General features: G+C 41.9%; 1 protein-coding gene across 4 annotated transcripts in view; it reads right to left on the reverse strand.

Moving 5' to 3' along the window:
• The window catches only part of LOC134348585 (cytoplasmic dynein 1 intermediate chain 2-like), a 105627-nt gene that overhangs the window by 79178 nt on the left and 14258 nt on the right, over positions 1–12191 (reverse strand). For all 4 annotated transcript variants that reach the window (XM_063052182.1, XM_063052181.1, XM_063052184.1 and 1 more), the window contains exon 2: positions 10302–10425. In XM_063052182.1, the coding sequence (XP_062908252.1) occupies positions 10302–10415 (114 nt within the window). In that variant the 5' untranslated portion in view covers positions 10416–10425. The remainder of the gene's footprint in view (positions 1–10301; positions 10426–12191) is intronic.

Consider the following 12191-nt stretch of genomic DNA (forward strand, 5'->3'; position numbering starts at 1 on the left):
GCGGCGGAGACGGAGGAATTGCGAGAAGGGGATGGCGTTTTTGCAAGAGACAGGGTGAGAAGAGGAATAGTCCAGATAGCTGTGAGAGTCAGTAGGCTTATAGTAGACATCAGTGGATAAGCTGTCTCCAGAGACAGAGACAGAAAGATCTAGAAAGGGGAGGGAGGTGTCGGAAATGGACCAGGTAAACTTGAGGGCAGGGTGAAAGTTGGAGGCAAAGTTAATAAAGTCAACGAGTTCTGCATGCGTGCAGGAAGCAGCGCCAATGCAGTCGTCGATGTAGCGAAGGAAAAGTGGGGGACAGATACCAGAATAGGCACGGAACATAGATTGTTCCACAAACCCAACAAAAAGGCAGGCATAGCTAGGACCCATACGGGTGCCCATAGCTACACCTTTAGTTTGGAGGAAATGGGAGGAGCAAAAGGAGAAATTATTAAGAGTAAGGACTAATTCCGCTAGACGGAGCAGAGTGGTGGTAGAGGGGAACTGATTAGGTCTGGAATCCAAAAAGAAGTGTAGAGCTTTGAGACCTTCCTGATGAGGGATGGAAGTATATAAGGACTGGACATCCATGGTGAAAATAAAGCGGTGGGGGCCAGGGAACTTAAAATCATCGAAAAGTTTAAGAGCGTGAGAAGTGTCACGAACATAGGTCGGAAGGGATTGAACAAGGGGTGATAAAACAGTGTCGAGGTATGCAGAAATGAGTTCGGTGGGGCAGGAGCAAGCTGAGACAATAGGTCGGCCAGGACAGGCAGGTTTGTGGATCTTGGGTAGGAGGTAGAAACGGGAAGTGCGGGGTGTGGGAACTATAAGGTTGGTAGCAGTGGATGGGAGATCCCCTGAGCGGATAAAGTCGGTGATGGTGTGGGAGACAATGGCCTGGTGCTCCTTAGTGGGGTCACGATCGAGGGGTAAATAAGAGGAGGTATCCACGAGTTGTCGCTGTGTCTCGGCAAGGTAGAGGTCAGTACGCCAGACTACAACAGCACCCCCCTTATCAGCGGGTTTAATAATGTTAGGATTAGTGCGGAGGAAGTGGAGAGCAGAGCGTTCCAAAGGAGTGAGGTTGGAATGGGGACAAGGTGCGGTGAAGTAGAGACGGTTGATGTCCCGTCGGCAGTTAGCAATAAAGAGATCCAGAGCAGGCAGAAGACCAGAGCGGGGTGTCCATGAAGAAGAGGAGGGTTGAAGACAGGAGAAGGGGTCATCGGTGGGGGTGGAAGAGTCCTTGACGAAGAAGTAAGCTCGGAGACGGAGGCGGCGGAAGAAAAGTTCCGCATCATGGCGAACACGGAACTCGCTGAGATGTGGGCGAAGGGGGACAAACGTGAGGCCCTTACTGAGAACAAAGCGTTCTGCCTCCGACAGTTGAAGGTCGGAGGAGATGGTAAAGACCCGGCACGGTTGAGAGCTGGGATCAGAGGGGGGAGGGGGGAGGCTGGGGGTGTCAATGGAGAGGGGAGGGTTGGGGTGAGAGGAAGATGGAGCCTCCGAGGGCCCAGGAGCTGACGGTGGGATCTGAGGGAGATGGGGTTGCAGAGGGGTGGTGGGGGAAGGGGAGACGGGAGTCACAATAGCAGCACATAAAGACCCAGCTTGGAGTTCAAGGCTGGAGTCGCAGTTGGTGATTGCACAATCGCTGTGAAGGTGTCCATGGTCGTTGCTGGAGTCCGGGTTTTGAATATGCCCTGAGGTGTTGGAGCCGGTGAGATCAATGGCAGGGACCGCAATCTGAAGTTCATGCCTGCTAGCGTCGGGGCCGGCAGGCTCTGCAGTCCGTAGATGTAAGATCTTGCGATCTTTGCCTAACATGACAAAGTCAAAGAAACGGCGATTGCAGGCGTGGATCCGACGGAGGATGAAATAGCGGGTAGGACCATTACAGACGGCGAAGAAAGTGTCCCGAAGGTGTGGAAGGGTCTGGGATAGGGACACCAAGTACCTCCTCATGGCGGAGAGAGTCGCCTTCAGAGCTTGACGGGAGAAGCGGCGAGAGGCAGAGTCAATAAAATGTGAGTACCTGGGATCCTCAGAAGGTCCAAATTGAGAGGCTTGGAAACGAATCCTAAAGCCAACTGGAGTAAGTTGGCGACGGAGGCACGTTCCAAGAAAGGATATATGGCTGTGATAACGAGTCTGAGTCAAAGTGCGGTCGAAAAGTTGAAGAGCCGAAGAAATTACAGATGGGGAGCAGTGAGAGATGGTTTCACTGAACTCCCATCGAAGAGAGGATCTAAACTTCTTCGGTGTAGGCATCACCGGAAGAGGCATAATAATAATGGTAATAGCAGCAACAACAACATCTGCCCATAAAACAACTTACTGGCGCAATGAAAAAAAAACCCTGGATGTTTTGGCCCTTGGCTTGGCATGCTTGACATAATTTGGCCCTTGTGGAAAACTAATTGGGGAACCCTGCTTTTAAGAGACTGCAGAGCTAATTTACCATGATGCTCCTGGACTAGAGAGTATATCTTAGAGCTTGAATGCACCAAGGCATTTCTCTTTGGAGCAAAGGGGGATGAGAAATGACCTTATTGAGGGGTACATGATGATAAGAGGCATACATTACGTGGATAGCCAGAGACTTTTTCCCAGAGCGGAAAAGGCTAATGCAATGGGGCATAATTTTAAGATAACTGGAGAAAAGCATAGAGGGATGTCAGAGGGAAACTTTTTTTTACCTGGGGAGTTGTGTGTGCATGGAACACCCTGCCAGGGGTGATAATGGCACATTTAAGACACTCTTAGACAGGTAAATGGATGATAGAAAAATGACGAGCTACTCTATGTAGGAGGAAAGGGTTAGACTGATCTTAAGAGTTGGCTTAAAGATCGGACATCATGGGCCAAAGGGCCTGTACTGAGCTGTAATGCTCATAAGTATGTAGCAGGACAATGGAATTTGTCTGGCAGATCAGACAGTGATGGATTAAAAACTCAGCCAACATCATGCATTTGTCATGAACAGCTCTCACACAGAAATCACAGAATTGTAATAGACCACCATGTCAATGACCTCTCCCTACCAGCACAAGTCTCTAGTTCCACCACTGTCCCTTTCAAATTGTTTCCATTGTGAAATTCAAGGGGGCATTGGGTAAGTCTCCAGATTTGCAGGCAATGCACTGCAGATTCCAATAACACTATGCAAATAACACTGTTTCCTCATGTTACTCTTCACTTTCTTCCCTTTTATATCTATGACCTCCAGTCCTTGATATTTTTACCAAAGAGAAGAGCCTATCATTATCCTGTGGAAGGTTCTCAGCCTGAAACGTTGACTGTTTATTCATTTCCATAGATACTGCCTGACCTGCTGAGTTCCTCCAGCACTTGGTGTGTGTTGATTTGGATTTCTAGCATCTGCAGACTTTCTCATGTTTATGAGCATTCCACTACCAGTGTCTAAGCCCTACATCATTTTATATACAAATATCAAATCTTTCCTTCACTTTCTCTACTTCAAAGAAAACAGTCCCGGCTTTTCTAATCAATCCTTGATTTCACGAGCCATTCTTGTAAATCTTTTCTGGACCTTCAGAAATGCCTTCACAACCCTTCCTGTAATGTGACTACTAAAACTGAACAAGCTTTTTTTTTTAAAAAAAGGCTCAGCATAATCTCCATGCCTTTATTATTAATACCCAGAAGAGGCAGGTTGAGGAAGCAGTTGGCTTATTAACTGCTTCCTCAATCTGCCCTGCCACGTTGAATGATTTACGCACTCATGCCCCTAGTTATTTCTTCTTCCAGCTGTTCTTTAGAACTTTATTCAATATTCATTCAGTATATTTTATACTCTTCATCCTTCCTACCAAAATGCATCACTTCATGTTGTTTTCTACTCAAGAGGTACAAAGAGTTGATGTTTCAAGACCCGTTTCCCTTCCTGCAGATGCTGTCTGACTTACTGAGTGTCTCCAGCATTCTCTATACTGACTTCAGATTTTTACCATCTGTAGTTCTTTTGATTCTCATTCACTATCATTTCCTTTCCAGGAATACCAACATTGAAGTTCTCCAAGGTTCAGGTTCTGAGCTCTTTGGTGGTATTTCTGTCTCTTTTGACTTGTTTACCCTCAATGGTTTCTTTTTCTGTTCTATTGCTACGAAGGATTTCACTACTGAAATGTTATTCTTTCCACAGATGCTGCCTAACTTGTTGAGTATTTCCAATATTTTGTATTTTTTGGAAGGCTAATGTCACTTCCCAGGATGGTCTCAGTGTTCAGCATTAAAACCCTGAGCGATAACAGGTTCAGATCACAAGATAGAGTGACATAATATAATAAAAATGTACATCATGGAAACAGGTCACTCAGTCCAACTCATCAATCTGTACCAGTGACCATCTTTTTGTATTAAACCCAGTGCCCAGCATTTGGTCCACAGTCCTCTATGTCTAACCAATTCAAGTTTTCATCATGACCAGAATCAAATGCTGCCTAAGGAAGGACCTGGACCCACTGCAATTTGCCTATCGCCCTAATAGGTCTACAGCAGATGCAATCTCACTAGCTCAACACTTGACCTTGGCTCCCCTGCATAATTGCAGTAATCATTGATTACAGTTCAGCGTTCAACACAACCATACTCTCAGTTCTAATCAAGCTCCAAAACCTGCGCCTCCGTACCTTCCTCTGCAAGTGGATTCTTGAATTGCACAATGGGAGACTACAGTCAGTGCAGATCAGAAATATAATATCCTCTTCAATGTTGGACACCACTATTTTTTTAAATAATACTTTTTATTAGATTTGTACATTTCAATAAACACATATATTTTTCAGAGTATGTGGTGATTCATCCCCACTATTGGCAGAAAACAGTATAGCAGTTAAACTAATATTTTATTTTCTTTCATTTTTCATTGGCTAAGTATTAGCAGATAACTCATGAGATGTAATTGTTTTAATTATGTAGCCTATGAACTAGTTTATTCTCTATCTAAGGAATTTTCCTTATCTTATTAATAAAAGTGATGGATTTTTTAGAGGAGGTATCTTCTTTTCTATCTTTTGTCTTTGCATTCATTCTACGTCTTAGCATTGTTTCTCAGCTGTTTACTTAGTTTGGTTAGTATCTGTATGTTTGTTTGTACTCTAAAATAAAGTGAAATTTTGGAATTAAGACTGCTCGTCATTCGTGACTCCCGGAAGAACCCCAAGGTTAATAAAATAAACAGAGATCCAACATCACTGACAACACTGGCACCCATCAACTGCTGTACTCTCTCTACACTAATGTCTGTGTGACTAGGCACAGCTCAAACGATCCAACATCACTGACAACACTGGCGCCCATCAACTGCTGTACTCTCTCTACACTAATGTCTGTGTGACTAGGCACAGCTCAAACGCTATCCATAAATATGCCGGTGACACAACTACTGTTGGCAGAATTTCAGATGGTGACAAGGAGGCATACAGGAGCAAGATGGTTGAGTCTTGTTACAACCACAATCTTGCACTCAACATCAGTAAGACCAAGGGATTGATTATGGACTTCAGGAAGAGGATGTTGAGGGAACACATACCAGTCCTCATCGAGGGATCCGAACTGGAAAGGGTGAGCAGTTTCAAGTTCTGGGTGTCAACATCTATGAAGATCTATCCTGGGTTGAACATATTGATGCAACTACAAAGAAGGCATGACAGCGGCAATTTTTTATTAGGAGTTTGAGGACACTTGGTATGTCACCAAAGTCTCGCAAGTACCTACAGGTGTACCATGCAGAGCATTCTAACTGATTGCATCACCTTCTGGTTTGGAGGGGCACATGGCACAGGACTAGAAATAGCTGCAGGAAGTTGCAAACTCAGCCAGCTCCATCATGGACACTAGCCTCCCCAGCATCAAGGACACCTGCAAAAGGCAATCCCTCAAAATGGCAGCACCATCATTAAGGACTCCATCACTCAGTACTTGCACTTTCTCTCATTGCTAACATCAAAGAGGAGATACAGGAGCCTGAAGATATACATTCAATGTTTCAGGAACAGCTTCTTCCCCTCGGCCATCAGCCTTCTGAATGGACAATGAACCACAAACACTTTCTCAGTCTTTATTTTTGCTCTTATTTTGTACTACTTTCTTAATTTTTAATACATTTCTTGCTGTAATTTATAGATGTTTCCTTAATTATTAAACATTGTAATGTAGTACTGCCATAATTTTATAACATATGTGGTGATATTAAACCTGATTCTGATTCCGATTCATTCATTACGCCTTTCATTCCCAGGACTATTTTTGTGAGCCTCCTCTGGCCCATCACATCTTTCCTTATTCCTCAGGGCAGTTCCTTGGGGAGGTGCCTTAGTCCCAACCATTTTTCAGCTGCTTCATCAATAATCTTCCTTCCAAATATCATTAGTGGAGATAATTAATTCTATTCACAACTCCTCATGCAGTACACAAAAGTCAGATTCAGAATCAGGTTTATTGTCACTTTCTTATAGGACATGAAATTCGTCGTTTTTCACCAGTAGTACAGTGCAGTGCAAAGACATAAGCTTATAAATTACCTAATCAATAAATAGTGCAAAGAAGGGAATAAGGAGGTGGTTGTGATGGACAAGAATAAGCTGCTTTGAATTACCGAGCGTGGATCTTCAGGCTCCTATCATCTCTGATGGTAGTAACAAGAAGAGGACATGTCCCAGATGTCCTTTATAATGGAAACTACCTACTTTAGGCACCACCTCCACCACTAGCAGGCAGTAGTTGTAGTGCACATCATGTACAACATTCATAGTCAAACAGGACATCTCTACACCTACAACAAAGACAACCAGCACATCAGAACACCACCAACTTCAAATCCTCCTGAGTCACATACTTGGAAATGTAAACACAGGTCTTTCACTTTCGCTGGATTTAAAAAATGGAATTCCTTCAACAACAGCACTGTGAAAGCTTCTTCACCAGCAGCACTAGAACAGTTCCAAAAGGTGACACTCCACTACCCTCTCAAAAGATAGCATATGTATTAGATAGCCAATGTATATTGAAGTTTAAGTTAACTGATGTTTGTGATATTTGTAATATAATGTGCTGCTGCAAAAAGCCAACCCCCCATTGCATCCACACACTGGTTATGTATGCCTATGGCAACAACAAACATGAACTTGAACCTGAAATTGCTGATGACTCACAGATCCCAAAAGTGATGTTGTCTGTGTGGAGCTTGCACATCCTCCCTGTGAACATTCCCCAAGGTCTCTCCAACATCCTAAAACATGCAGGTTGGCAGACCAACTGACTGCTGCAAATTGCCCCCAGAGTGAAGGTGAGTGGTAGAGTCTAAGAGGAATCGATGGGAATGTGGAGAGAATACAATGTAATTAGTGTAGGAGTACTGAAAATGGTGATTGATGGTCAGCACGGAGAAAAAGAGAGGAGATGTACAGACACAACAGACACCAGATTCAAACAAGGTGCTGGAGGAACCCAGCAAATCATTCATGATGCATGTCCTAACCTCATTCGTGTTCCCAAAATACTAATTTGGTGGGACTAAACCCCACCTACCATGTTTCACTCCCAATTTATCAGTATCAACATCTCTCTGCAGTCTAAAAAGGAACTTTCCATACAATCAACAACTCTACCAATCTTCATGTCCATCACAAACTTATAGATCTTGATTTCCACAGTAACATTCAAGTCATACACAAATATATCAAACAAAAGAATTCCTGCCCCAATCCAAATGGAATACCATTAGTCATAGACATCCAGTTGTAAAAACGCTACCATCACCTCCAATCTCCTATTGCCAAGCCAATTTTGGATCTACTTTTTTGCCAATTAAATGCAGTACACAAAAAAACAATTCAAGCAATAACTCTGCCTAACAGCTACACTTCTTTCTTAATCCAATTAATTCAAATGGCTCAAAGATTCACTAATTAGCTTCAAGCAAGTCTCATTAACTGTTCACAACTCTTGCAACTTCCAAAACTCACGACTTACACTTTGGTGTCACCTGCTCTTGATGGACCCAGCTGGGATTCGATTTTGGTGAGCTTTTCTCCGAGTCCCTGACCTAGGGTCTTTATTGTCAGTGTATAGTCTCTCAAGTTACTGCTGCTGATCAACCTTTTTATATACTTTCCAGCACTGATATAGCTGCAATTCCAATCCTCATCCATATGTGTATGTGTTTCTTTAACTTGTTGAAGTTTCTGCTGGTGCCATCCCACAATTATTATCAGAGTGTTTGTTTGAGCTTCTTGTAATGTATCACATTGTCTTTTCCTAAAACATTCCCATTTGCTTGGTCTGTCCTCCTGATAGCTTGCTCCGGCATAGTTCACAATGGGATAGTTCACAGGGCAGTAAACCTACCTCAGCTATGCTGTCAATTGATACCGACCACGTGTCAATTACATGACCTTCCTTCTGTGGTTCCCGACATCTCTTCCTGGCCAGGACAGCATCCTTCCAAAGCATGATGGGATACTTGACATTGCTCTGACTTCTATAAAGTTTGCCAGTTTGTCCACGGATTCAATGGGCCCTAACCTTTTAAACCAGTTCCCCATGTGTGACAGGTACAGGAATTACTGAAGTCCATGTAAATTACATCTACTTGTGAAAAGAGTAGCTTTATTTTTCACATGTATGTTGAAACATACAGTAAAATGTATTGCTTTATGTCAACAACCAACACACTCCAAAGATTGTTCTGGGGGCAGCCCACAAGTGTTGCTGTGCTTACAGTGCCAATGAAGCATGCCCACAACTCACTAGCCTTAACTATACGTCCTTGGACTGTGGAAGGAAGCTGGAGTACCTGGAGGAAACCCACATGGTCACACGGAGAATCTACAAATTCCTTACAGACAGCAACAGAAATCAAACCTTGATCGATGATCACTGGTGCTACCTCTTCATAGAATTTTAAACAAACTGCTCAGATAGGATCAGCTCCTAACAAAGCCATGTTGGCAATCTCTAATTCATCCTTGCCTTTCCAAGTGATCATTGGTCCTCTTCCAACCACAAGTTAAGCTCACATGTCTATAGTTATCTTGCTTTTCCTGTAACCGTTCTTGAAAAGGAGGACCATGTTTGCTGCTTCCAGTCACCTGGTACCTCACTTGCGGCCACTGAAGATCGAAAAATCTTAGCCAGAGTACAAGCAATCTCCAGGCTAAATTCCATTTGGTCCTGGGGATTTATACTTGCATCTACCCCTTCAATGAATTTTCCAACCGCAGTCTCCTTTGGGAATACTGCGGAAAAATATTCATTTTATATTTATACCTCCTGGCTCTACACACAGATTGCCTCTGTTGTCCCTAATGAGCCTACATTTCCTTGGTTCTTCTTATACCCTTAATATACATAAAGTGTCTTCAGATTTATCTTAATCCTGTCTGTCAACAACATCTTATGACCCCTCCATTCCTTTCTAATTTACTTTTTAAGCACCTTCCTACACTTCCTATATTCCTAACAGCTTCCCATGTTCTTTGTTCCCTATACCTTAAATGTGGTCAAGTCCATTTGAAAGGGAAGATTCCGAACTTTACCCCACTGAATACTGTATCCTAATTCTCAGGAATTGCGTCATTGGGTGATTAGATTATGTGACTCGCACTAACACTGTACTACCGTATCAAATGGTTGGGTGCGGATATTACACAATTTCTTCAGTCTAGATTTCTCATGATATGCCATATTCAGAAGTGTAACATTGATTTCCAACTATAATACATTTTGAGCAAAGTCTAAGAGAACAGTGAGTTAGCAAGAGATGAGGTGATTACATGATCATTGTAATTATTATGAGACACTGAGGATCAAATACTTACAATAAGTAATTCATTTCTTAAATTAAGGCTGTACTTCCTCAGCTGCTCTCCTTGCCACTGAGTGCCCCCCACCACCCCCTTTATCTTTATCACCCCCCTTACAAACTCCCACCACGGACTTTGGGAACCACTGCTCTAGCAGATTGTTTGTTGACTGCACAGAAAAGGCTGGAACAGGGTTCTGAAATTAGACGACAGATCAGGATGTCAGTGCAGTCTCAAAGGGAAGAATGGCCTTCTCCAGTTCTTGTTTTCTGGGGCTATATGTTCTGTTTAACTCCTTTGTTTTGGAATACATAAGATATTCTTAAAAAGCAGGCAAATGGGTATTCTCCATAAGGTTACACAAAAATAAACTGGATTGTAGCACAGGAAATAGATAATACAAAAATAATTCATATCATGGATGTACATAGAGAATACATCAATAGAGGAAATAAAAATGTACAGGTTAAATTTATGACTTACTTCCTTTTTCTTTCTCTCCTCTTCTTTCCTTTTCTTTTCCTCTCTGATTTGAGCCAACCGTTGTTTTTTACGCTCTAATTCTGCTTTAAGCTCACTTTTATCTTTGTCTGACATGACTGCAGCTCTGTTTATAAACGGAAGAAGAGATCAGCAGAATATTATAAATAGCACTTTTGTATTTGTATTTCATATCCAAAAATACAATATATTTCTATTAACATACCTCATACTTCATAGCCTAAATTAAGAAAAAACTTTAAAATGTGATCTGCATACAGTACTTGTTAATTATTTAGTAGTTTACAAGAGAAAACCAAAGCACATTTAACTATACAGTAAGGAAAATGCTGCAATAGTTATAAACTACAGGTTGACCACTGAATTTCTGGCATCCTTGGTTTCTGAGCCCTGCTATATTAACATTTTTGCTGAATTTTAAAAGGTCACACAATAATAAAGGCAAAAATGGACTGTAGAAGCTTAAAAAGGATTATTAATTAAACAAAAACTAAATGTAAATTTATTAATTACTGTGCTTAGAAAGACTAACTGCCAATCACTGGGTCAGGTGATCGGGCTCAAGTAATTCACTAACTTTGACTCTTCCTCTCTAGTCCTTCTAATGTTCACCTCCCAATCCTTAAATCACATTTGGTAAAGAAGGCATTTTGTTGGTTCATAATTCACAAATTTCCAGATATCCTCTTACCCTTGGCTCACATGAATCAGTTTTATTTCAGCAATTTATAATACAAATGGCTTTAAGGGGAAGAAAACAGGTAAAAGTCTGGTATATATTTACATAGTCATCAAAGAGACACATGAAATATAAAGGGCAGAGCACAAGCAGCTGCCATCTTGCCCTCTTGCCCTCTGTGCACATGCCTAGTATGTGAAAGAGCCTTCTAAATGGACTTACTTCTCTACTTTGTCCCTGCAGTACTCCAATTTCTCCTTTTCAGGTATCTATGAAATTTCCTTTCAGTTATGACTAAGTCAACTTCCAATTCCATTCCAAGCCATTGATGACTTATGTTAACATGAGTGTTTCATCTTTTCTTTTGCTATCTAATTTAAATCTATGTCTACAGTTGTTGATTTTTCTAGGAATGAAATCTTTATTTATTTTAGCAAAACCTTTGAATACCTCTATCAAATCTCAGACAGAAGAAAACCATTTGTCTATCCCAGACAGAAGAAAACCATTTGTCTAGTCGCCCCACATATCTGAAGAATTGTGGAATTGTGTGCATTCTAGAAAATCCCAGCATTCCAAGACCTTGTGCATCTAAAATTTGATGCCCAGAATTGACCACAAAAGTCCAGCTGAGCCTTCAGTACAAGTCCTTTGCTTCTCTCCTCTTACCTTTCTACTCAGAAACCCCAGGCGCCGTTATAAATAGTTTCCTCAAAATGACTAATCCTCAAGACTTTAGATGCCTCTATTCTTGCATACAATTTAAAATAGCACTATTTAGATTGCCTTTAATTCATCTTATCAAAACCAACTGATTCCTACCCGTGTTAAATATCATTCATTTACCTACTCATTACATTGGCTTCACTATGTTTTGCCCTCAATGTTTCAAACATTTTCAAGAACAAAAGCATCATTTCATGCAAATCACCAGAAAAGGCAATCGGTATACAGATGTCCCCCGCTTTTCGAATGTTCGCTTTACGAAACCTCACTGTTACGAAAAAAAAGCAGCGCGCGCCCCGAGCAGCCGCTCTCCCCTGGATTCGGAACTGCATTCTCGCCAGCATTGCTTAAACACGTGCCTGTGAGCAGTCGAATTGCAAGATGAGCTCTATGGTATCGGAAAAGCCTAAAAGAGCTCATAAGGGTGTTACACTTAGCGTAAAACTAGACATATTTAAGCATTTCGA

This window comes from Mobula hypostoma, chromosome 6, assembly GCF_963921235.1.
Source record: "Mobula hypostoma chromosome 6, sMobHyp1.1, whole genome shotgun sequence".
NCBI lineage: Eukaryota > Metazoa > Chordata > Chondrichthyes > Myliobatiformes > Myliobatidae > Mobula > Mobula hypostoma.